This window comes from Plectropomus leopardus, chromosome 11, assembly GCF_008729295.1.
Source record: "Plectropomus leopardus isolate mb chromosome 11, YSFRI_Pleo_2.0, whole genome shotgun sequence".
Taxonomy (NCBI): domain Eukaryota; kingdom Metazoa; phylum Chordata; class Actinopteri; order Perciformes; family Serranidae; genus Plectropomus; species Plectropomus leopardus.
Window position 1 is genome coordinate 16,974,250 of NC_056473.1, and position 27,350 is coordinate 17,001,599.

Genomic DNA, 27,350 nt, shown 5'->3' on the forward strand with positions numbered 1-27,350 from the left:
ACAATATATCTGATTTAAAATGGAAAAAGCTAAACAGTTTAAGTAGTGGTAGTTTTGTGTAAAAATGTGCAAAGTATTATCCAGGGGAATGTACAAAAGTTCAGAGTATGACTTCTAAATGAATCTGAAATTACTAAATGCAGTTTTGACTTTTAATATGACGTTGGTCATCATTTTGGTAGCAGTATTCATTTTTAAAACAAGAAATGATCTCACAAATCATAGATATCACCTGTTGAAAATAATTGTTCTTCTGAGAGGGGGGTGGTTGGGGTATGATTTTGTTGTTTTTTAATCATTACCCTCCTCAAAGCTGCCAGCAAAGCCAGCATTAGCAATGTGTGCATAATGCACATTTTGCCAAATAAACTGTACATAACTGTGGCAGCAGCAGCCGGCCAGAATAATTTCAGTAACTTGGCAAAGCGGATGTTAATGAATTTTAAAAAACTTGACCTTTTAATGTTTGAAAGTTCAAAGCGAAATCCTAGAATTGAAATAAGCTTTGGATTTTCATTTTTGGCAAGCATGCAGGGGTGCAGAATTTTATGTTTTTTTACAGGATCTCTTAAGTGCAAATAGTTTATTTTTGGTGAATATTTAAATGAGACATGTAGAATAAATTGATTATGGTAAAATATTACTATTTTAAGCTTAGATTTGGTTATGTTTCCCGACATTCTTCCTGCATGATGCGTTCAAGGTATGTCAGAGTTTGTAGCGATAATAAATGTTGGGATTTTTACAGTTTCGAAGAAAACATGCTTTTCAAACCTACCATCAGATTTTGGGGTTCAAAAGGTTTTAAAAATAACTAAAAATTACAACCATTTAAATTTGTATGTCCCTACCCTAATCCAAAATTTAAAAAATAACCCCCTCCCCAGCGCATAAAAAAACCCTCTACCCCCTCCACCCTCAAAATAAGGTGCAGTCCTCTGTAGAACCTATGGAAATTAATTTCTTTTAAAAACATTGGAAAAAGGCAAAAAGCAACTTAAAAAAAAATCCCCCAAAATTAGCAAAAAAGTTACAAGAAAATTATCTGCAAATTAGTGAGAAAGAAGGAAAAAGGAGCAAAGATTAAAAAGAAAAAGAAAAAACAAGGAAATAACCCCAGAAAAGTGTGTAAAAAAAGATAATTCTGTAATTTAAAATATTAAATTATGATCATAATAATAGTCTTACTAACGTTTTGCTATTTCCAGAACATTTTTTGCAAAATGGCTGATTGCCTTGTTTCCCATGTTTTCGAAATAAATCAAACCATTTTGCTCAGGTTTCACATACTTAAATACTTCTGAAATGTATGAATGCAGCACAAAATAATGTGATGTTGTTCCAGGTTTCAAAGGGTTGCCTTTACTAACTACAGTGGGTATGACTCTTAGCTATTAACTTCAGTGCTTTCAGCCTCCCGCTTTAATACCCATTGTACGTTGTTCTGATGCATCAGCTAAATGTAAAAATGACGCTTTAAGGTTGATGACTGCGCGCTCTCAATTGACACTCTCATTCATAATGTTAGAGAGAGAAAAATTAATTTTTAGAGATGGATCCCAAGGTGACATTATGAGCCCAGGATGTAATTTTTTAGAGCTATAATCACAGTTTCAGAGGCCAAGAAGAGCTGAAGAGAGAGGAAAGCTATACTCATTATGTCTTTTATAAGATGAGTGCAAAAAAATGGCTGTCCCCGTCCCATCCTGCCTCCTGGCGTATTAGACCACAACATACTTTCAGTGCTTTTAGCGCTTTTGAAACTACTGAGAACACACTTTGGGGTGTTTTGTGGGATGTGGGTAAAGTTATTAATAGAGCTTTGCATCTCCGTGCATTAAACGGTTAATCTGGTTGCAGCACCTAACTGATGACTAGTGGTGCCAAATCGCTGACCTGCATACTGAGCTGCCACTTCTCTCTCAGCTGCTCTAGTAAAGGCAAAAATGTTTGATATACGTCGATCTTTAAAAAAATGACTAGAACAAATAAAGATGTGAAAAAATATAATCAAAGCAGGGAAGAAATATAGTGAAACTGCTGGAAAGGTTTTTCCTACTTACGCAGGTATTTTTTCTCTCTTTCAAGTTCTTCCCAGAGACAGCCAACTGTGCAGCAGTGGTTGGTCTGTATTTTAAAATAGCTCCTCTCTTAATTAACTCACTCTCTCTTCCCTGCGGGCTATTGGCCAACATGCGTAGGCTACTTGGAAAAGGTGTTGAGCTTTGCACATGCTCTGTGAGATGATGAAGAAACTGGTGGAAGCCAGTTGGTTTTGTTGGACTGGCTCTTGTCATTTCTATATAAATGGTAAATATGTTTATGTCCCAATTAGGTAGGTTTCCACCGAGGTGTTTTAGATAAGTCCCATCAAAAAATCACTTCCTCCCTCAGGCACAGGCTGACAGTATTGCAGCTTTGCCAGATGGCAGTCTGTATATTTAGTAAAATACTGTAGCTCTCATCAGTATTCGGGATGTTTATCACACACTCAGTAATTAAAAGTGTTATCACGAGTGGCTCTTATATTAGTATATTTTCAAGCCATTGCTTTGTCTTTTTCTCTTCAGTCTTTGAACAACGTTCTCACTTAATATTTATAGTCACAGCCCTCCACTAAACAGCTCCACCAGGCAGCTTGGTGGTAATTGTTGATTATATGGAAAGTGTTTCATTGATGTGCACTTTGAGTCAAGCTTGCTGTGGTACTTGGTGTTACTGGTGTAAAGGCACAGACACACCGAACCAACATCAAAGAACTAGCGGCGACTGTGGCCGACTGTTGCGTCACCTCTCATCTCGTGTGTTGGCCAAAAAGTTGTACCTGAACACATCGCAAAGACTACGGGCAACAGCCAACCATCATGTACATCCTGCGCCTGTGTGAGAGGAAAAAACTCTCCATAGCAGAAGGAGTCAGTAGTTTGTAATAGTCATTCAAAATAGAGAAACCAGAGGACCGATAGGACAGATTCATTTAGCACATTTCTAACACAACCCAGTGTTGAAAGAACAAATTATATAGTATATATTAACTTTCCAGCGAACAATAATACCAACTATTACAAACCATTTCTGCTGAAGAGCTCAATGGCTAAAAACATAATCATAACTACTAAAACAAATTTTGTTTTGATCTCACGCAGTTTTGACTTGAGCGCTTTGTTTTCTTTCCTCGCTTCTCCTCCACTGAGCTGAACTGCCAATCAGAGTGATTTCATTTACTGACGGGCTCCACTGCCAATTCAATATGCAAGGGCTGACTCGTGCCAACAGGATGGGACACACCACAAAATCTAGAGCAACGGATGCTAACCAACGGCCCAACAGTCACCTCGGCTGACTGTAGTTTTGGTGTGTCAGGGCCCTTACACCGTGTTTGTGCATAAATTGATCACAGTGATTATATTACTTTCCCATCACCTTCAACATTGTTTTTCTTTTTCAAAACAGTTTATTTTATATTCAGTGCCCACATCAATCAGATAAAAACTCTAATTTGTAAAATACTAATTGTGTTATCAAAACTTGGACAATGGACACTTTAATTAATAATACATATTTTTCAATTACTGCAAACTGAAAGTGTCTGTACAGCAGCAGAGTCACAACGCAAAGGCAAGCTGGGACCTTACGTGCAAGGTAACATTTAGGGACCAGCACTACTAACACTACTGTGGGGATTATGACCCAAATGTTGAGGAGATGAAGAGGATGATAGAGGAGGAAACAGTCATCTCGGACAGAGAATGCACCCTGTGAGAGAACAGAGGGATGAGGAGGAGGAGGAGGAGGAGGAGGAGGAGGAGGAGGGAGCTGCTGCTGGCCTGAGCCGCAGTTTATTGAAAAGAAAAGCAAACATTACCACAGCAACACCTAATCTGTGCCGTTTTGTTTAACATAAGGGGGATATCTGAAGATCTAATCTTAAAGATAAGAGAAAGTGCTTTACAGATATTCAGTGTCATCTGCAAATATCTTTTCATGTCAGATGTCTGATGTAATCAGTAACACCAGTGTCATGTTGAGTTTATTAACCAGGGGGAACATGTTCTCACTGTGGCATCCTTAGTCTGTGTTTGTGAAGATTAACAGCTGTTCTGGAGTCAAACCAGCAACCTTAAGATATTATCAAAGTGGTTCTATAGTATCCCAAGGCAGATGTTGTGTTTGAAACTTGAGTGAATACCGTTATTACAGAAGACTGATGTTCAAACCCAGTAGGGGGCAAGACAGAAAGGGAAGTGGACTGCACTAACAGTATGCAGTGGTTTTAACCTGAGAGCACAACAAAGTTTTTTACAGTGCCCTCAATCACCCAAATACACACACACACACACACACACACACACACACACACACACACACACACAGATATGCAAAGCGCTGGCCTGCTCATCTGGAACAGCCTCAGCTTCAGTACTTTGCTCAGGGACACTTCAACAGCAGATTAATGGACGACCCACTCTGCCACCTGAGTGGTTCTCAAGCTTGTGCCACCATGACCCAACAGTGCAGATTTTCAATCCAACCAAACAGCAGGATTCACTGATTAGTTCCTCTCTGCTGGTCCCTGGATGAAGGTGGTGATTGGTAAAATTCTGGAGAAGTACACTCCTGGACCTTTGTGGCACACGGCTGAGACCCAGTGATGCAGACAGTGTTAATCGCTGAAGTAGTTTAGTCCACATTCTAATTAAAATCATAAAAATTGTGTGAGAAGCAGACAGGAAATAGCCTCTAGCGAAGCAGAGCTGAAGTTATTCAGCTGACAAGGTGTTTTTCTGAACCATTTACCAGCCAGTAATTGTCTTTGCATGTACATCCTGTTTTATGTGGGATCGCTGTGTGTCTGGATCCTCTAGATTTACTATCTCTGTGTGGACTGAAACATCAAATATTCCTTTTCATCTAAACTGAAACAACTCTCCATGTGGTCTTCCTTATGTTAAATTAACCCTTTGAAACCTGGAGTGACATCACTTTTCCAGTGCTGCTTTTAGATGCCTTTCACAATATTTAAACCTTTGATCCCTGAGCAAATTGATGTGATTTCTCTCAAAAACATGGGGGAAAAGGCAATAAGCAATTTGATGGGAAATGTTGCACGAAGAAATTAGTAGATTTGGAAAAAAAATTTTTAAAAGCCTGGGGAAATGTCTAGAGAAGAAAAGAAAAAAGCTAGGGAAAAACTATATTTATAATTATCATACTCATATATTGAACATTATGTTATAGAAGAACACTTCCATTTTTCATTTACTTTTTGTTCTTGTTTTTTTTTTCCTTTTTCCTTCTTGTTTGTTAATTTCCAGGTAATTTTCTTAAACCTTTTAACTAACTTCTTGCAAATTTTTGGGTAATTTCTCCTTTTATTGTTCATTGCTGTCTTCCCAAGTTTTTGAACGAAAGATGATGAATGATTATTATTAAAGGGTTAAATATTCTCTTTCTCTCTCTCCCCTTTCCTTCAGATATTTGAGTGGTGGTACTTCAGGAAATATGGGACCTCCTTCATCGAGCAGGTGTCTGTGAGCCACCTGCGCCCCCTGCTGGGTGGAGTGGACAGCAGCTCCCCCAGCAACTCCAACACCAGTAATGGGGAGGCCGATTCCAATCGACAAAGTGTGTCCGGTAAGCGCTAATAGGGATATACACTACAGACATAAGAGCTCATCATAGAGCTGTTAGATGCATCAAAACAAAAAGCAAGACAGCGCCTACATTTTACAGCAGAATCTTGGCAGCGTACTTTCAATACAGATTTGTTTTGCTGTTTCACATCATAGTGAATATTTTCCATAACTCACACTTGGGTAAATTTAAGTAAAAACAAGGACTAAGTGCAAAAGTATGCATTAAGAGATCAAGAGAGTGTTGTACAATAGATAAAGTTTTGATGCTGTTAATCTACCTTGGTCCCTTAAAAAGCAACTTTTTCGAGCTGTTTTTAACTCAAACACACAAACTTTTTTTTTTGAATTGGTGCAAATTTAAACAATGGTGACTTAAGGCACAAAACAAAAATGAACAAAAATAACACACACACACACACACACGGACAAAAAAAGAAATAATTTAACACAGAACTTGAAAGGTGAATATAAAAAAACAAAAAAGGAAAAAAAAACTTCAGCAAGCCAAATAAGGAAAATTGTACTGTTGAGATTTTGGGGTCACTGTCACTTACAGTAACATATTTACAAATTGTTGTATGGGTAGTCTGTTAGATGTGAAATATGGAAGAAAGAGGTAAAAAACTAATAAAATAATGATGATAACAATAATAATAATAAACACATAACAGCAATAAAATAACAGTAATACATATATTGAAAAATAATTAATAGGCCAGTTATTATAAGGGAGTGATTAAAAATGTATAGGAATAAACAAATATGAATATTAATAACAAATATTCAGCTTTTGTGTGTGTGTGTGTGTGTGTGTGTGTGAGTGTGAGTGAGACTGAGACTGTGTCTGTGTCTTCATGTATGTGTGTATATGGTGTATGTCAGATGGGATTGGTAATGTTAAGATGGGGCCGAACATCTGTATTCATGTGGTTGTTAGGGCCACTGACGCTCACAGACGGCCAAATATTGACCGACAGTCGACTGCCGGCTTGGATCAGCGTAATGTATTTATCTGACTGCTCCAAAGGGCTGGCTCAGAGTGCCTGCTCACTCTAGCTTTTCAGCTCCAGATCTCGTTGGTTGACTGTTCACTGCTGCAGGAATACAGGGCCCTTCAGTTCGGTTCTGCTGTGTTAACTTCAAAAAGGAGAACTAAAGAGCTAAAATGTTGTGAAATGTCAAAGCAGTTTTTCAGCCGTACTGCAACAAACCCCACTGGCCTGCTGAAGGCAATGAAACATTGATTTTACTGTATGATTTGGGAGAGGCTTTCACACTTGTTTTTACTTATATTGTATTTATATCAAAATTATTATTTTCTGTGGCACATATGGACAGCTATTACCACTAAAACAGTACACGTCATCCTGGAAGAGGTTTTGGAGTTGATGAAATGACATCTAATCATAGACTGTCTGTTTGAGCATATCGCGGGTTCATTTAAGACAATCCAGCTGAGTTTTGTTTCAGTGTGTTGCTTCCTGCTGTAATTACAAATATATATCTTTATTATAGTTATGGTTTCACTATTCTTAGTGTTTATGGAGCAGCTATTTTGATCATTGACTACACATATACTGGTTTTATGCTTTCATTTGAGACTTTGGTGCTTCTCTTTTTGAACTTTTGGTCTGAATAAAGCTACAATTTCAGTGTTTTCCAGAGACTGGCTGTTTTGTTATTTGTTTTGTTCTTGGCATCCTTTAAAATCCATATGTCCCCATGTATCATTCTCTTTGATCGCTCCAATGTCCAGTGTTTTTCGCGGTCCGTGAACACATCGCAGCAGATGGAGCATTCCATGACTTCTTTTTTTTCCTCAGCTGCAGTTTGTCACTCATGAATGGATAATTGATCTGTTGATTCGTAAAGTATGTATAAAAGTATGGTTTAAGAAGGGAACTTTCTTTTTAACATTCAGTATTGTGAGGGCCATACTGTCTTTTGAGTGACTAACAGTGTATTTGTTGAACCCCACCAGAGGAGATCTTAGAAATTCAAGTCTGTCCAGCGATATCCTCCACAGTCACTCAGAGTGAGCTCAGCTTAGCCTCTTCTTAGCCTCAGTTCTACATCAGCGATGCTTTGATCGTGGGTAATCCGTTATATGTGAATTTGCTCCCCTGTGGAAAATCATTCATTTCAAAAGAGGAGACTTCTTTGCACTGAATAATTCCTTTGGTTCCATTGCAGATAATACAGGAAAACATTTATCCTACATATGCATCCATAATGCAGCATGCATTAAGAAGCTCAGTCTGCGTCTTTACAGCAGCATTCCTATACAATAAAAACCGTATTAGCAGCAAGCCAAAGCTGCAATAAAAGTTGAAGTTCAAATGGTAATGATGTATGAAGTCACTTGATCAATATAATCTCTGCAAGTTTCTTCCAAAGGTTGATGTTGTTGAACTGTTTGTGGAAGCATGACGCAGCCTGCTTTTGTTTTCAGCCAAACAACTTTGCATTAAAAAGGATTATGTGTGCTGCGTTAAATCAACAAGCCATGACTGAGGCAAGAAAGGCAGTCTAATTATTTCGACTGTACTAATCCTCAGTTTTCTGGCTAATAATCTACTCAATGTAAATCCTTCCATTGAAATCAGAGTTACAGGGTGTCGCATATTCTCTTTCTTTGTTATAGCAGAAGTCTGAGACAGACAGTTTTAAGTCACTTGATTGATTGGTTGTGGCTCTACACTTGAAATGAACGAATGTAGTATAGCATGAATTCAATAGGCGCGTGTGACTGAATGGATTCTAATGTTCCTCATTAAGGGCTTTAGTGTTTGTCCTGAAACCGTTTGCAGTGGCTTTCCTACTTAATAAAAAGTAAAAAATGTGAATCATTGGTATGATTTGGACATAAGAGTGGTTGGATATAAAGATACAGGCTAGTGCTGAAATTAGTAGTTGATTAAATTAACAGTTGATCATTTGAAGTCATTTATTAAGGCAAAATATCAAAGATTTACTGACTTCTGCCAAAACAGAATTAAACAAAAATCAAATAATAAAAAAGGGAAACAGCACATGTTCATTTTGGTGGGAATGCAGCGAAAGAGGCAAAACAAGAGAGGTCTGTGTGTGTGTGTGTGTGTGTGTGTGTGTGTGTGTGTGTGTGTGTGTGGGCCAGCATGCACCTGGTTTGAGTTTTTGTGGGAAGTGAGTGAGGTTAGCTGGACACACATTGCGATATAATCCCTTCAGATGATTATGATGTTTCAATCCACTGCATCAAGTTTCAGGACTGCAGAATGAGCAGCTGTCACATTAGTGATAAAATGAAGAGGCTATATAAACTTTTGTATTCACACAATAAGTCATTTTCTGCCAGCTTTCCTCTCGCCTTAATTTAAGCAACAGTATTGCTTTTTACTGTAACACTTTAATAAATTATTACAAGGCAGAAGTAGGCGGCACACAATTGATCATTTTTAAGTGTCAAATGACAGGCTGAACACATCATTTGGCTTGTTTTATGTGAAAGCCTAGAGCCTGAGTTAACAGAGACAGGTGATAACCACCTTCGTGGTACCATTATCTCTGACTGAGGCTTTAAGGTTTGTCAGGCCACCTCAGGAAAAGAGAGTCTGGCTCTGCTGAGCTTGCTTCATGGTACAGACCCCTGTTCAGTGCCGTTAGCCAAAACACAGACTCGGTTTCCTGACAGCATTAAGAGTTTGTGCAGAAGCATGTTTTGGTCACTGAGGAGTTTTTAGGCCCGTTGCCTGTCAGCTGTGCTCTCAAAGAGGTCGATAGCCAGTCAGGCAGCTGCAGGGCGGATGGCAGAAAGCACAGTCGAGCCCTTTGAAGTGTGGCGAGGAGGCTCAGTGTCAACTTTACCCCCGACACTGATCACCAGTGTTGTTCTCTCTCTCTCTCTCTTTCCTTCCTGCAGAATGTAAAGTATGGAGAAATCCGCTGAATTTATTTCGTGGAGCCGAATATAATCGGTGAGTGACAGCAGCTGAGCAACCTGCATCTGAAAACCCTCTGGAGGCTCCACTGTCTCTCTCTTTCCTCCCTCTCTCTGATCTGTATGTTTGTTTTCCTAATCACTCTTTCTCGTGTCTATACTCTTTTTTTTCCTCATCTGTCTTTGATATGCTGTTTCTTTTCTTTTTTTTTTTTTTTTGCACCTTGCATTCTTTTATCTGTTTGGTGTTTTCTCCTCATTTTCTCTCCTCTTTGTCTTCACGCCATTTATTTTCTCTTTGGATCATCTTTCATTCCTTATCCTCCCTCCTCTTTTCTCCCTGTGCATCTTGTCATCTATTCTTCTCCCTTCACGTTTCTTTATCTTTCCTCCCTTTTGGTTTGTTCTCTTCAGTTTTAGTTCTCTGTCATTCTGCCTTTTATTCTCTCTTCCATGTGTCATCCTCCATTTTTTTCCATTTCTTATGTTGTAATTATCTCGTCATGTTCTCTACCTATTAACCGGCATGTTGAGCTCCAGCTCTTAACTTAGGCCAATCTCATTCAAGTACAAAACCCATTATGCCAGCACAGCCCATGACTCATTTACTGTTATCTGAACGACATCTTGCTCACATCTGAGCAACTAAATTAGCTCAGGTCTTTCATTCTCTCACTTTGTCTGCTGCTGATTATGAATTTCTGTGCGTGTGTTCAGATATACGTGGGTAACAGGTCGAGAGCCGCTGACATACTACGACATGAACCTGTCGGCACAAGACCACCAGACCTTCTTTACCTGTGACTCAGACCACCTCCGGCCTGCTGACGCCAGTAAGCAAACACTTGCACATAAAATACAGCACCTTAATTTTTAGTACAGGTATTACTGTTTTTCCCAATCGTTCAACCTTTTAAAGTCCTGCTCAGCTGTTTGGTAGAGCACATTTTAACTCTCTATATCTTAATGAAAACTGTGTTGAATTCAACCCAACCTGATTGAGCCATCTCTACCTTTCGGTTTATGTAATGCTAAAAAAATCCACTCGATGTTGTTGTGTCTTCAAGCACTTATTCTTTTCAGTTTGCCTCCTACAGGAAGTTAGTAACAAAAAAAAACGCTGCACATGAGAGCTGTGTGTGGTGGGAAAACATGATTCTTATCTTTTTATACAAAGTTGGGCCTTTAAATATGTTTCTATGTGTGTTTGTTTGGTGGCAGTTATGCAGAAGGCATGGAGAGAGAGGAACCCACAGGCTCGCATCTCTGCAGCACATGAAGCTCTGGAGCTCGAAGAGTGAGTTCACTTCCTCTATAGTTTCCTCTCTGTGTTGCTGTTTGTTTTTAAAATTCTATGAATATGTTAATTCATCTGTGCTGATAGCAGTGACAATTAATGATTACACCCAGTAAAAAAGGGAGTCCTTAGAACGTATGACGTGCCCCGCAATTTTTAATTTGACAATCCATGACGATGCAGCACGCAGACTATTACCACTCTGGGCTGCATATTACACACATCTCTCCCACTGCTGGAGTAGCAGACGCAAACAGTGCCAACCAATCCACCTTGCAGCCCTCCTTTCTCTTCCTCTCATTTTCCGTCCCTCTCTTGAATGCGTGCCCTCTCTCCACCGGTTGTTATGTCATTTTCCTTTTCTCTCCCCCCTCTATTTCACTTTCCTTCTCGATTTAGTCTATTAAAACTCCTGCCAAAATGCCATTTAAACACGTGACGGTTCACGACAGTTTCATAATGAAAAGAAAATACAGAAACGTTACTGCAAGAAGCCGACCCAATTCAAGCCCGATGGAATAGTGAGAAATTATAACCCGGCCTGCCCGAACCCCGAACACCACCACCAACAGAAAAAAACAAAAAACAATTCCTAACTTTACTTACCCCAAAATAACTTAAAACTCAGAAATGTTTTTCTCTCTTTCTTTCTTTCTTTGTTTGCAGCGTGTTTGACAGGATACACCTATCCATAGTAATTATCACCTCCTTATATGGCTATTCATCGGCACGGATGTATGCTAATTGCTGACTAGTGGGGGTGCGCTGTCAATTTATGCTTGATTGACATTCATAAACATACACACGTGCCTAAAATCAAATCAGAGTTTCCCACGCTCATCTATCCGGTGTAGGTTTTTAGTACCAAGGTGTTTTATGTGCAAATCTACTCACAGATGTACTAGCATTTCATAAATGACATCTACTGTCTTCCAGCGAATTGCAGAACTCACAGATTGTCTTTTGGCTGCCTGCTCCGAGATCCCAATCCCAATGCTGTCCTCAAGTCAGCAGACTTCCATATGGAAGAACCTGAAAGATAGTAAACTGCAGGTTTTGTTGGTGGGAGGGATGATGCATCTCATCACAGATTGGCCGTCTGTGTACCTGCATCATTCATAGGGGAAGACGAGTTGTTTTCATGGGAGCGTGAGTTTATTTTTAGTCACATCTGTGACTACAAAGTCACTGCAGAGGAATTGTAGCAATGCTTTCAGCTCATATCAAGGCCGTGACAGCCCGTTGACTCAGAGGCAAACTTCTTTGATCAGTGCTCTGTCAGATGCTTCTTACCAATACATGAAGCGTAAAAGCAGTTTTATAGCACCGAGATGCCACGCTGTGTAGACAAACAAGACACCTTGTATATTGAGTTGGTAAATTAATGAATGAGGATATGAGAATAAGTTAGTTTGTAATTTCCTGGTTAACAGATCCCGGTCCTCCTCTCCTCTCCTCTCCTCTCCTCTCCTCTCCTCCTGTAGTTGTGCGACAGCGTACATCCTGCTGGCAGAGGAAGAAGCAACAACCATCATGGAGGCTGAACGTTTGTTTAAACAGGCGCTAAAAGCCGGAGAGGGCTGCTATCGCCGCAGCCAACAGCTCCAACATCACGGTACACAATATGAAGCTCAGCACAGTGAGTATGAGCGTGTGGGAAACTGGTCCATCATGCTTGCCATAATTTCATTATATGGACAACAGTGGACAATAGAAAGTAGTTTGTGTGTGTTACATTATGTGTTTGTGTGCGTCCACCAGGAAGAGACACCAATGTATTGGTGTACATAAAAAGAAGACTGGCCATGTGTTCCAGGAAACTTGGCCGAACAAGAGAAGCTGTAAAAATGATGAGAGATGTAAGTATAGAGCCTGCCAGAAGAATACACACACACACACACACACACACACGTACACACACACACACGACTGACAGGAGGTTGTTCTTTGATTCTGATGACATGAAAAGCTCTCAGTGTGATTACGGCTGTCAGGAGATGACACGACATGTCAGACATTCACTGAGATTACACGGCTTTAACTAGACAGTGTTCTGTAACTGCATAATGATGACCCAAAGCTCTTGTCTGCTGACTGTGCATGTGTGGCCCCCTGTCCGGTATTACATGTAACAACAGTTGTGTGTTTTCCAGTTAATGAAGGAGTTCCCTCTCCTCAGTATGTTCAACATCCACGAAAACCTGCTGGAGTCGCTACTAGAGCTCCAGAACTACGCCGATGTCCAGGCTGTTCTGGCCAAGTACGACGGTGAGAGACTCAAACAAACAGTTTAATGCTTTTATGTATGACGGCAAATTTGAACTGTACTTTGCAAGTGAATGATTTTGTGAGGTGAGCCCACTTAAAGGTTCAGTAACAGTGTTAGACCTGGAGCAGCATCACTTTGCTTTTGCTGCATTCAGACACCTTACAGAAGTATTTAAAATGTCAAACCTTTTTCTCTCTCTTTTCTTTGTTTTTTTACAGGTAATTTTCTCTTCTTGTTTCTAATTTCTTGATAACTTTTGCATCCTTTCTTCTTTTGTTGCTGATTGCCTCCATCCTATGTTTTTTTTTTTTTTTAAAGAAATCAAGCCAATTTACTTGGGTTTCAAAGGATTAAATAACTTTCCTGTTTTTCTACAGACTGGTTAATGTTTGTTTTGAACATAGAAATTGTGAAATGTAATAATGCAGACCTGTACTTTCATAGCCACGAAAGCTGAGAACAGCTGTGCTTGCAATTATTTATTTATTTTTATTTACTTATTTTATAATTATGCCCTTATCTTGAGATCACAAAATGAAAAAAGAATTGGTTGTTTCCACTTTTTACTGATAATGTTTATCAGGGATCAGGTACCTGCACACATAGATGGCATCTAGACAACTGTAGCAACTGATCTAAGCTGCCAAAAACTACACATTAACGCCTTCCTGACAGTCATGACAGTAACAATATTTCTTCAGTCGGCTTGAAGTCATTATAATTAGAATATTACCTGTTTACATGGACGCATAATAAGGTCTGATGAGACGTGTGTTCACATGCCCCAAAGCGTTTAATTAGAATTTAACTTTTTTGATTTGGGCAAAGTGGTTCCACCTACTCTGAAGCCTTTAAGCTGCTAGAAATATAATTTATAATAAGTTTTTGGGTTGTTTTTTTTTTTCCAATATTATTGAGAAAATTTAACTAATTCAGTACATGAAGTGTAGAAGAACAAGACCAAGAAGAAGTAGAAGAGGAAGAAAACAACCAAGAAAAGATCCCTGGCTCCTCCAGGCAACATGTCACAGTATCCTTGATCAAGATACTGAACCCCAAATTGCTCCTGATGCCACGTCGGTGTGTGAGTGCGTGTGAATGATTGCTGAGTAGCAGGTGGCACCTTGTACGGTAGCCTGTAGTGTGAAAGTACTTTGAGTGGTCAATAAGACTAAAAAGGCCCTATACAAGTACAGTCCATTTACCATTTACCATGATCTAACAGTATTAAAAAACAAATTGCAAGCGCAGATGGTCTCGGCTGTCGTACATAACAAATGTTTATTTTTTTCCTTTTATTTCATTATCAGAAAAACTGCCCATAAAATCCACAAAATAAATTGTTGAAATATCATTGATTTGTGAAACTGCACTTAGTGGTATTAAAATGGACAGGGATGCAGGAGTTAGTAGACGGTACCACAGAAACTGCACAGAGGCATACATACATTCATCTTTTAGGATGGAGCACAACAGGTGTTTCCGCAGTAGTAAAGCTGTTACAGTTACTATCTTTTATCCATCCACCTTAATGCTCCACAGGGTATCTCAGCCTCAGTGTTGGAGTCGTGCTTACATCAGTAAAAAAAGAGGCATATCACACTGAACTGTTGGAAAAGAGAAAAACTCAGTACCTAAATACCCCCAAAGCAATGAAACCCAAACTCATTATCTTTGTTTAGAAAATCCTCTGGGCTGCGAAAGTATTTTTAAAAGCAGCTCCCCTCTAACTATCACCTGTAATTTCAAACTTCTCCTAAACACCCCCCTCCTCTCTGTCCATGTCTGCTTTGTGTCTCCTCCACAGATATTAGCTTACCCAAATCTGCAACAATATGCTACACAGCAGCCTTGCTCAAAGCCAGGGCGGTATCGGACAAGTGAGTATCACTTTTCTTCAGCTACAATGCTCATACAGGAGGCTCAACATACCTGCTCTGCTATTTAAGAGCTGAAAATGGCCGGAGGACGTGTTCAGTGTAAGGAGAGAATAGCTGCTGTAGCGAGAGTGGGTTAGCAGTTACTTAGCTCTTTGGTGCAGAGCTGCCTCGAGGGTTGATTAGTGTTATTGTGAGTGCTTCGGTCTCGTCAGTGCACTCCTGTCAGCCGGAGGTACAGTGTTATTTATGACTGTAAAATATTTAATGGTGGTGCACAGTAAACCATGGAGATAGCTTTTAAAAAACTTACAAAAAAATTCCGGACTTTCCATTTTAACTTAGATGTATGTGCACACACACAGTGTTTATATTTGTTGTTTATTGTTTTATTTTTTTGTCCCTATTATGTTAATTTTTATTTCAAACTTGGGTTGGAAGGATGTATGATTTTATTCTAATCTTATTATTTTATAGTTCTATACATCATACATACATAAATAAATAGATAATTAACAAACACACATCCTTTTTTTGCCACAGAAGAGAACTATAGCAATCATAAATAGGGATGATTATTGATAACCAACCAACAAATTATTGATAACATCAGATGCTCTCAAATTTAGAGATTTGGTAAAAAGAAAAGATGCTTCCAGTCTGTGTCCATAAGTTTTTCAAACTTAACAAGTCAGTATTAACAAAGAAGAACTTGTATGTTTACAAAAACAAATATTAGAATAAATGCAAAACAAAAGGAACTGAAAATGTGTAAAACACGTAATAGATTTTAAAATGCTATTAAAAAACAGATGATAAACAAATATCATTAGTTAGTTATGAGCACCAGTTTGTGTGTATGTATGAATATTTGTTTGGCACACACAGAATATACATACAGTATATTTTGTTTTTCGTATTTTGTTTCTTCACAAAATGTAAGGTAAATGTACAAAAATGTGCTAAATGTATTAATTCACATGTAAATGTGAAGTGATTACAATGAAGCCCCTAAGAAGACATGGAGAAGAAAATATAGATAGTTTTAACAAAACAAACTAAAACGATGGGTTGCGTCACAGCAACATGCAAAGTGCTTAGTGAATAGGTGAATATAGATCTGTGGTGTGGTGATAATAAATATCATAAATAAAATAATCTCTCAGCCACATCACTGGTCTCAGCTCTGAACCAGCTGTGCCTGTTTTTACCTGATAATGATCTCAGCAAACAGAAAGCTTTACCTAAAGGAAACATCTGAATGCTTTAGAGCATCACAATGTGAACAAAAATCCCCACAAATCTGCACCCAAACACAGATAGAGTATGATAGCCGTCATTGTGATTTCTCTCACCCTGTATATAGTCACATTGTTTAGTAATTACCTGCGATATTTTTGAAGCATAAATCATGAAAAGCTAAGTTTGTCAAAAAGAATGATGGGAAAAAAGGCTACAATGAGCCCTGGTACCAGGACGCAGTATCGTGAATCATAATTCTTTTTGCCCGGATGGCATGATTATTCCCACTAATAATCCATTTATACATCCCCTGTCCGTTCAGCATTAAATCAGTCATATTCAGCCTGAAATGAAAAAAGCATCAGTTGGAGATGTACTGGAGAAACAGGCACTCTTTTACATGTTGGGGATTTGCATATGTGACGTTCTTACACAGAGCAGCTGGTTAGTGATGTGTGAGTCGTCTGGATTTGGACGTCGTTATCCGGCACCATGGGAGTTTTTTTCAAACACTTTGATCATATGGTGATGTGTAATCCCAAGTGGGATTACTGACGTGTGTGTTTGTGTGCATGCACATGTGTGTAGATTCTCTCCAGAAGCAGCATCCAGGCGAGGACTGAGCACAGCAGAGATGAACGCAGTAGAAGCCATCCACAGAGCGGTGGAGTTCAACCCTCACGTCCCCAAAGTGAGACACGTGTATACTCACAATAAGCACACACACATACACACAACACAGCTGCTGAAGTCATACTGCGAACACATACTCGCCACCCATCAGTAAAGGTGTTAAAGTGTTTATGTGAAATGAAATTGGCTGTGACTATGTTCTGACAAGAATCAATTTCTGTTAACAGTGAGGTCAAACTTCAGGAAACAATCAACATACATACTGAGCAGGACATGTTGTATAACAGAGACATTATTTGTCAATAATGTCAAACACAGTTTACAATTTTTTAGTGTAAGTCAGACATAAGTCATGCTGATTATTACTTAATATTTTGTGTAAAAAGGTCGCTGAAGTGGGTGCAGCGTTGGTTTGTTTAATCAGGTTATGGTTGAGTTATATGCGCCCATTTACATGCAGTTTCTTTTCTACACTCAGCTACATTTAGTTTACCATTTGTGTCAAATTCAGAATGACTGCTGTCACTTAATCTGTCTTTGTTCCTTCCTTCTCCTCCTCCTCCTCCTCCTCCTCAGTATCTGCTGGAGATGAAGAGTCTGATTCTTCCTCCAGAGCACATCCTGAAGAGGGGAGACAGCGAGGCCATCGCCTACGCCTTCTTCCACCTGCAGCATTGGAAAAGAGTAGAGGGGGCGCTCAACCTGCTACACTGCACCTGGGAGGGCAGTGAGTACACACACACTCACAGTTACCACACACACTCCCACATGGAACTTCACTGTTAATTATTAAAGATGTAATTAGCCATCCGCAACCCTTTGTTAATTAAAACCGTGTGTTCTTGTGTGTTTGCAGCGTTCAGAATGATCCCATATCCTCTGGAGAAAGGTCACCTGTTCTATCCATACCCCATCTGCACAGAGACGGCCGACAGAGAGCTGCTACCCAGTAAGAGACGCTCTGACATAAACACACATTTTTACACAAACACAAGGTGTATTTGTGCAGTACAAAAACAAAAAAGATATGGTCTGTATTGTTTGTTAAAAAGGTTACTCTGAGAGCCTGTTTACACCTGGTATTAACATGCGTTTTGTTGATTTGAACACGAGCGGACGGCCGAGACACATCACCCTTCGCCAACACAACTTCAGTGGTTGTGTTGGTGCAGCTGGTGACTGGTGAAATTAAGTCAAACAGTGTTAATGTGTAGTGTTACTAGTGGTTGCAGTGGCATCGTTCATTCACTGCGGTGTTGGCGGTTAATTTTGTCCAGAAAGATACGAAGAGTTGTTGGTTTGTAGAAGATACATAGTTTGTTTAAGTCTTGACTTTATTCTTTTGGAGAAAGTGTGATTATTTGTTCGTATTTATTAGGCTGATGTAGATTTGGTCTTTTCATTTAGAATAACGATGTTAATTTTAATGTCTGGCACATCAAAATGTGCAGTTAAATGTTTCATTAGTAGCTGTTATGAGACAAACTCCCTCCTTAGTGCTGAGGACACATAATGTGTGTGTGCATTATGTGGAGTGTGTGTCGTCGTGCTGTCTGCTCAGCAGCTCGTCTGTCTTCACACACAAACCTTCACTTGATTAAGTTGGCTTCCAGCCACCAGCAGCAACACACACTGTGCTGAGTGAAGAATTAACATAACTTTTTTTTCTCTTCAGACAAAAACTGAGGTTTTAACTGGTTATAAATAACAGCCTCATTAATGACAACTGACACATGAATGACAATGTATTAATGGCTGCAGCAGCAGCAGCAGTGTTTTTCTTCTGACACAGGAGCAGTATGGTTCATATACTGTATGTTTGGATGTGAGATCCTGTACAGAACTGTATGTTACCTGATCAGACATGCCTGTGTGCATACAATCACACTGCAAGTCTCCCTTTTAACAGCAGAGGAAGTTTGTCAGTTAAGTTGCACCAAAACAATCTGAAATTTAAGTTATTCCCTATCTTTTACTTTTTAACATACTTGGTCAGAAAATATTTTTTCTTAGAATTGCATTTACATTAAAATTGTATGTGTGGTTACTTGGTTAAATACATCCATCAGGTGGATGACTTTTTCTTTCCCTTTATTAGTCAGTGAGCTTATCAATTTTTAGGAGTGTCATCTGTTTCTGCAAACCGGGAGTGTGCCGACCGCCAGCTACTATATGTAATACACTGACCATACATAAGTATCTCATACAGCCCCACTTCAAAAATCCTGAACTATCACTTTAAGAGAGTGGTCCAGAACTCTGGATACAGATTATTGTATCGAGCAAGTGTTGAAGTTTTCTAACGTTACAAACTATAAAGGGTCAAAACCGCTGTCAAGCTGTTGTAGGCACACCAGGCTGACGGGCTCTCCCTCACCTGATACTGAAACTCTCTGAGTCGGGATCCCCAAGTCTTTCATGGTGAAGCTGTGAGGTGCTCTTCGTTCTTGCTCTCTTATCTGTTATGTGGCCTATTCGTCCAGTCAATCACTGCGTTTTCTAAAACTTTGGACCACACTGTACGGTTTTTTTTTTTTTATTTTATATATCTTATATATATATTTGTTGCATACTTGGATATTTGTTCTGAAAATGCATCATATCATGATGTGCATCCTATATAAATATAAAAAATATTCGGGACTTGCATTGAAATTAGTATGAAAAACTGCCACGAAATGAGCCATTTCAGGCCGGAACAAATACTAATGTGCAGACAATAAATTACATTTTCAGATGTATGTGATGTACTATATGTCTAAACTAATAATGTTTTTGTTTTTGTGTGTGTGTGTTTGTTTTTGTGTGTGTGTCTGTGTGTGTGTCTGTGTGCGTGTGTGCGTGTCTCACGTGGAAGCAGTGTTTCACGAGGTATCAGTCTACCCTAAGAAGGAGCTGCCCTTCTTCATCCTCTTCACAGCCGGTCTCTGCTCCTTCACCGCCATGCTGGCTCTGCTTACACACCAGTTCCCTGAACTCATGGGAGTGTTTGCTAAAGCTGTGAGTACACACACACACACACACACACACACACACACACACACACATACACACACACACACACTGAGTAACGTCTTTACTTTGATTTTTGCTGCAGCATATCGCAGCAAAAATCAATTTAAAGCTAAAAACTTAATCGGCTCATTAACATAAATTCCGCTGGATGGGAAAAATATATCTAACCTCTGACCTTCTTCATGTGCCACCCTCGGGTCAAAATGTCTGTTTTGCTCACAATATCAATATCAATCTAAATGGCAGATTGCCATTATTTGAATAACCCTGTGACCTTTCCTCCAACACCACATTCAGGATAAACTTTGTGTTTTGAACCTCCATGTGTCGGAGCTCCAAAATTACAGCATTATCTGTTATTGCATTGGATACTTTCATAAAAATCCCCTCTTTCTTTGTCATTCGTAAACTGTTACATTGTACGGTTTTAACTTCCGGCTGTGTGCAATGTTACATTGTAACGAAAAACAATTGGTAAGGAGTAGCGATGGTTGTTCTAGAGTGTATGCTCTTTAAAACTTGCAAAATTTGCCCCAAAGTCAAGGAAAAGGCATAGAAATGCATACATTTATATGGCACCTTTAAAAACAGAGCTACAAAGTGCTTTGACAAACAAAGCAAAGTACAAGTAAGAAGGGTTTCTTACAGGGGCAATATAACTGTTAAAGCTTAATAATAATGCCAAAATAAGGCCAGACTAAAATTAAAGTAGAATTAAACAAGATCAGAGGCAAAAACATATTAGAAGGAAAACGGACGTTAATGAGAAACAGAGATTAAAACTATTAAAAAATAAATAAAAAAAATACAATTAAAGAACAAAAGCAAACACGTAAACACAGAATATTAATAACAATATTAAGCAGGATCAAGACAGAATAAAAAGATAAAGGACAAATTAAAATACCAAACTGTTAAGACATTCTGACTATCTCCACCAGCCTGGTATAGCAATCCTTAAACTGACTGCTGCACCAAGTCATCAACACATTCACTCAGCTGTTGTGTCAGTGAATTAAATCTGCAGGTTTTGCCGCACGCATGCAACCGAGAGAAGGACATTTATCAAAGTTTAGAGGCAGTCGGATCATTATTTTTTACAGTACCTGCTGCGGTTAAAAGTCCTCTCCCAGCTTCACTACTAAACACAGCCACCTTCAGCGTTCCCGCCTGTACTCAGAGCAGCCAGTGGAGGGCGCCACCTCCCCCACCCCTACCTGCAGCCTGCAGCACTGTGCTGCTCACCTGGAATGTGCCTTAGCTCATCTCTCCCCCTTGATGTGACGATATCAGCAGATACCATCTACAGTACCTGCACACACACACACACACACACACACACACACTATATTCACCCTGCAGTTTATTCACCTCTGACCAGCACATAAAGCAACTTTCTAATGTTTATCTCCGTGCATTAAATGCAGTGAATCTTAGTTGCCAGTTTACATGGCAGATATTAAATATTTATTGAGAGTGGCTGTTTGTTTTTTTGTTCTGTAATTTACTAACTTCTCCTCCTGGGTGCATTAATGCATTAGCTTAAGTTTAGCTGATGTGTTGATGGCACCCTGTATTTCCCTCAGTAAAATTGTTTCACTACTAAACAAGGTAAACACTGCTGTAAGTATATTTATACTGCATGTCAGGTATTTCAAAGGCCCAGCACATCATTAGCAGACACTCGGGTGCTTGTGCAAATCTTACACTTTCATTGCAAACTTGCTGGTAATCTGCATGTTGAGATGGAGTATGTGCAGCATTGACATTTTTTCATGAGGTGGTCAACCTGTGGCCCTGATCCTCTTCATGATGTCGGTGGCGACGCTGATCAGGTGTATCAGAATGGTGCGCCCCGACTTTTTGGATTACAGGACGGTCTCTCCCAGGGGACCGCCCACGCAGTTCAGACACACGGGACACACACCGTTACTTTGAAGTGCTCTTTGAAGCTGGAGCTGAGATGTGTGATACGATGTGTGAGGCAGACGTTGCAACTTCTCAAACATGCAAACCTCCATCTACCTGGCCGACACATGCAGGTGGAGAGGAGACTGTCATGGCTTTTATCTGCCATCTGACAAACTGGGAACCTCTATGACCCGCTGTTGCTCTGGTGGAGCCCCTATTACCCTCTAACCTCCCCTCCTCTGAGCCTCCTCTTTGCTGGTTGTTGCCAAAACACCAACCTGAGGACGAGACCTGACGGCGAGCTGAACATTACTCACAGCCGCAGTCAGAAGAAGTGTGAACCTTCATCTAGTTTGGGGGTAAAAGAAATACGAAAAAACGGGCATGGGACACATTTTTTATAGTAAGAAACTTTAGTCTCCAGAATTCTGACACTCAGCAGAATGAATTTTCGATGTAATTTATCAGGAACAGCAAGATAGTCACATTATCTGGTATGATGCCAGCATCTGCTGAGGACTAAAGCTGTAAAAATAAATAAATTAAATGACTCAGTAAATAATAATAATAATGAATAAATTGGAAACTATATGAACACATAAATGACTTCATAAAAAAATACTAAATAAATAAGTACATAAAAAATGAAAAACTAAATTTAAAGATACATTTGAAATCATTTAAAAAAACAACAACAACAGTCTTGCTTCAAGGTCCACATACAAGCTTTTAATTATTTTGATCTTTCAACTGTATCACATGGTCTTCATCAGTAGTCCTCTTTTGTTAGCTGTCTTCCTTTTTTGGCTGATGCAGACGGTTAGTTGAGGTTTAAAGTTTCTATAAAAGACAGTAAGTGGGCCGTGTGTTGTAATTATTATATTAAAGTGTAAAATGAACTTTGATGCTTAAATTGATTATTACGTTTAATAGTTTATGAAGGAAAAATGGAAACATTCTCTGGATTTAGCTTCTCATCTTTGATGTTTTGTATTATTTTAAACTTAATATATTAGTTTTTTAAAATTTTGACAAAATTAGCAAATTGAAAACATCTGTGCTCTGGAAACTTGTGATGCCCTTTTTTCCAAAATAAAGTTGAATACTTTAATAATTTGATAAAATCTAATCTGTGACAGAGAGAAGCGAGCAGATGGAGTAAGCGAGGTTGTGTTTTGTGGAGCTGCAGTGGAGTTCATGTTTGTGTGACTGTTGTTGTTTTGCTCTCTGTAGTTTCTCAGCACGCTGTTCGCTCCTCTGAACTTCATCATGGAGAAGGTGGAGAGCATCCTGCCGTCCAGCCTCTGGCACCAGCTCACCCGCATCTGACCCCGACCGGACCGGACCAGACTCAGAAACAGACCCAGGACCAGGACCAGGACCAGGACCCGGAGCCGACCTCCATGCACACAGAAACAGCTGAACTGAAACCCAGAATGCTGCGTTGGACTGGACTGACACACCTTTGTGCCAAGATTAGCGAGTTCAAACCAAACTGAAGGCGACAGGAGGAGGCATGAAACAAACAGGCAAAACAACTGAATCCAGAATTGGTTTTGACTTTATTTGATATGTTTGCATTTTTTGGGTTTTCAATCATTTAAAGCTGTTCTTTTGTTGTACAAAAAGAGGTGTTCAATTGCCATCATTAAAAAAACGTGAAAAGACAAAAAAATACAATAAAGGACTTTTTGTGTATTGCTGCAAGCCGGCTTGTTCCCGCCACTTTGATTCAGGCGCTGCAGTTTAACTGCCTCGGCCGGAGCGACATCATCAGGAACAACCTGGTAGGTTTTCGTTGTTTTTCTGTGGAAATTTTTGCATCTTTGGTATTTTCTAATGTGTGTTTTCTTTCACAAACTAACATCTCACTCCACAGGGAGACGAAGGGTTTTACTGCATCCTCCCGCTGCTTCTTTCTGAAGTGATGCTGAGGGAATCAGGAATCTTAACTTTGGTTATCCATTTAACACCTGGATCAACATCGGCCCTCTAGTGCTGCTTTTAGACATCTTTCACAACCATTGAAAACCTCTGAAACCTGAGGAAATTGTATTTGTTCCTTTCAAAGACAAATGAAAAAACATAATTAGCAACTTGACAAGAAACCATAGTAAAAGGTGATCAGGAAATTACCTGAAAATTAGATGGTGGGGATTGTTAGAAATTATCAAAAAAACAAGGTAAAATTTCCAGAAAGCTATGTTTATAACTCTCATAATAATTATTTAAAGTTAAAGAAAAAATGTATTTTTCTAAATTCCATTTTCTTTCATTTATTTATGTATGCATGTATGTATTTATTGTTTTTTTCCTAATTTTTTTTCTTATTTTAATGTAATTTTCTTCTAACTTTTTACTAATTTCTTTTTTTTCGTTTCAAAGGGTTAAAATCTATTTTAAAAACATTTCATTCTGAATTTGACACAAAATCTACTATAAACGACCAGAACTTTTTTAGATTTTAATCACATTTACTACAATTCGTGTATATTATAAATCACAGAAAATATTATTTAAAATTAAGCTTCTTTACTTTAAGAATTTGGACATATTTGTTCTCCTGTTGTAGGCGGATGTGGTTTTCATGTGTTTCTGATGAAAACCTTTTGGGAGACCCTTGAAACTTGCATGAGATGTGTAGTCAAATACAGACAGCAAACACTTCGCATTATTTGTGTCAGAGTTATTAAATCAGTCAGATCTTAAATTGCATTACCAGGGAATGATAAAGTGATTTTAACAAACATTAATGCAGACTTCAGATCTCAACTATGAGGATTGCTCCATTGCCGGGAACAAGTAAAACCACGTTGTGCTACTAAATCTAGCAACTCATTTGTCCAATCAGATAAAATGATAAAAAAAATAATTAAGCTCATCGTTTTTTCCAGAGTTGGTAAAGGAAGCAGCGAAGGAGCGAGCCGTCTCACTTCCCTCTGATGTTAGCTGAGAGTTGCATGTGCACAGTACCATTCAGGAACTCATGAGAAAATGGTGGAGAAGGAAAGACAACATTTATGAGCTGAAACTCAAGCAAACATTTCAGTTATTCTGGAAACAGATTATTTGGATGGCGTTGGAGCAGGAATACTCAACTTGCTTCGCTTGTGGGGCCACTTTTGCAAAATGATAGGAGGCCGGGGGCAAAAGCCCAATACGTGTTTCTAGGATTTTTGGACATTTCTTGGACTTGAGAATATGTCTAGGACTTAAGGTTGTTTCTGGGATTTTAGGAATGTTTCAATGAGTTTTGGACATTTCTAGGATTTTAGGACATTTCAGATTTTAGGACATGAGGGGCTTATCTAGGACTTCTTTTTGGGGCGTGCAGGGGATCCTGCAATCGCACTTTTTCAATCACCAAGCAACATTTTGATGCTGTTTTACGACTCTGGCACCTGAAAAGTACAAAAAAAATTCCCAGTGTGAATCACTTTATTGTGAATTGGAAAATGTTTAGAGGGCCAGATTTGGTCCTTGGGCCATAAGTTGAGTATCACTGTGCTAGAGGATGTTTTGCACCGTTTGCTGCAAAAAGAAAGGTTGCTAAAACTGGTTTGTTTTCTCTTGACAGTTAACTTTTTAGTCTTTTTTGTCTTTTTTGTTATTTGACGGTCACTTAGGAAACAATTTGAGTTGGGGCCAGTAAACACTGGAACAACAGCAGACAGACAGATACTAGATTGTAATATGTAGACGCATAAGTCCATGGCAAAACGGCAACGTGACGACTTGGGATAAGTTGATGCAACAGTTGAAGTGTCGGTTACAGACTCTTGTGTCAGACAGGACTTCACAGATCCATTTTTACACACTGAAGAGTAAATAAATAAAGTGAAAGAGGAGAAGAAACAATGGATGATTTACACCTCTGGTGACAGAACAGCAGGTTTTACTGGTGACATGCTGGTATTTTCATTAAACTTTATTACACTGAACGTGTTTTCAGGCTGCAGTATCTGTCTCAGTCTGATTTAATGAATACTTTTGCTCTGAATTTAGAGGCTGCAGTGAATCAGTGCGTTTCCTACACAGAATGTTATCTTGAAGCATTTACTTTGAAAGCTGATTTGGAAAGCTCGTCCTTGAAATCCTTCCTTAACTGTGTTCATTGATTCAGACGACTTTTAACAGCAGCAATTAAGAAGACACGAGGAGTGAAGCTGTGTCAAGACCACGTCATCGAACTGCAGAACCACAATTTCAGACCTGCAGTTCTGTGCCAACCTGGACCACCCACAGCACAGGTGTGTGTGTGTGTGTGTGTGCGTGCGTGCGTGCGTGCGTGCGTGCGTGCGTGCGTGCGTGCGTGCGTGCGTGCGTGCGTGCGTGCGTGTGTGTGTGTAGGCGTTGGATCCATGCTATAAGAACCATGTCTTTTTTTTCACACCTTTTGCCAAACATAAGTAATGTATTGAATACTTCAATAATTTAATAACTGCCAAATAAATATATATCTATTTTAAATTGATTACAGCTCCATATTTCTTTCCCCTTGTTGCAGCCTTTAGAGTTTAATTAAACGTTTTATTGATCAGCATTTTAAGAATTGGCAGTAATGACATCAACAAGATGTTAACCTGTGAAATCTGTATTTATTGTGCATGTAATCACACTCGCTGAATCATTAAGTCCTAAACAGAAACCCTAAAACCAGCAGACAGTAAAGAACAATCAGCTGCAAACTCATCACTTTTTGTGCGTATGGATCCAAAAACTCTGAAGTATTTCTGTTAAACCAACTTTCACCTTTTTATTGCAGGCCTCAACAATGAACACTCGAAGAGTAACACCAGTGTTTTGGAGTGACAAAAAAAAAAACACAAGACAAAAACTAATATATGTTCTTTGGTAAGGAATACAAATTAAACTGTAAAAAGTGAAAACATACTGCAGAGAAAGACCGGTTCTGAATTTCAATCAGCTTGGACTCGCTGATGTTTCTGTTATGAACAAGTTGCTGACAGAAATGAAAGATGCCACTGTAACAAATCTTAATCTGAACTAGTGGAAAACATCTGAGTCTGACTTCTGCTTTGCATTAAATGCTTGAGACAAAGTTTGAAACTCTCAGAGACGCAACTCTCTCCCAGCTGAGATCTGACATCACTACAATAGATTATATAACTTAATATATATTTTCAGTGTATTTTCGCTCAGTCGTTGACCTCCAAACCATTTAAACTTGATCCCCAAGATTATTTCTGTCACAAGCATCTCTGCTTCACCAGTTTTTCTTCTTTAGGAGCTCAAAGTGGATTCAGGATTACAAAAACTGAACTTTTTAAAACTCTGATTGAACCAGCCGTCCTTTGAACACCAGCTTTCTCTGTAGAAAGTATAGTATGAACTAGTTTGTGTTGATTGATATATCTTTTTGTTGATGAAAGCTCTATGAGCCTGGAAACTTGCAGACTGAAGTTTCTTGTTTTCTAATTTGCAGGAGCAGCAAGAAGACGGCACGACTCGGCAAAGAATACAGAAACTTCAACAGAACTACCTACTGTTTGATTGACAGGTGATCTTTTGGAAACACGGAGGGCTCACA

At 39.1% G+C, this 27,350-nt stretch overlaps 1 protein-coding gene across 6 annotated transcripts in view; it reads left to right on the top strand.

The window, feature by feature from the left end:
* LOC121949958 (suppressor of tumorigenicity 7 protein homolog) overlaps nucleotides 1-23,506 on the top strand; it is a 73,717-nt gene extending 50,211 nt beyond the window's left edge. For 3 of the 6 annotated variants that reach the window (XM_042495827.1, XM_042495831.1, XM_042495832.1), the window contains 13 exons: nucleotides 5,475-5,634; nucleotides 9,538-9,592; nucleotides 10,273-10,388; nucleotides 10,777-10,852; nucleotides 12,337-12,491; nucleotides 12,614-12,711; nucleotides 12,991-13,120; nucleotides 14,929-15,001; nucleotides 16,829-16,931; nucleotides 17,450-17,600; nucleotides 17,730-17,822; nucleotides 19,731-19,873; nucleotides 23,033-23,506. In XM_042495827.1, the coding sequence (XP_042351761.1) occupies nucleotides 5,475-5,634; nucleotides 9,538-9,592; nucleotides 10,273-10,388; nucleotides 10,777-10,852; nucleotides 12,337-12,491; nucleotides 12,614-12,711; nucleotides 12,991-13,120; nucleotides 14,929-15,001; nucleotides 16,829-16,931; nucleotides 17,450-17,600; nucleotides 17,730-17,822; nucleotides 19,731-19,873; nucleotides 23,033-23,128 (1,449 nt within the window). In that variant the 3' untranslated portion in view covers nucleotides 23,129-23,506. The remainder of the gene's footprint in view (nucleotides 1-5,474; nucleotides 5,635-9,537; nucleotides 9,593-10,272; nucleotides 10,389-10,776; nucleotides 10,853-12,336; nucleotides 12,492-12,613; nucleotides 12,712-12,990; nucleotides 13,121-14,928; nucleotides 15,002-16,828; nucleotides 16,932-17,449; nucleotides 17,601-17,729; nucleotides 17,823-19,730; nucleotides 19,874-23,032) is intronic. The other 3 variants (XM_042495828.1, XM_042495829.1, XM_042495830.1) reach the window with 3 other exon arrangements.
* Nucleotides 23,507-27,350: the final 3,844 nt, after the last annotated feature.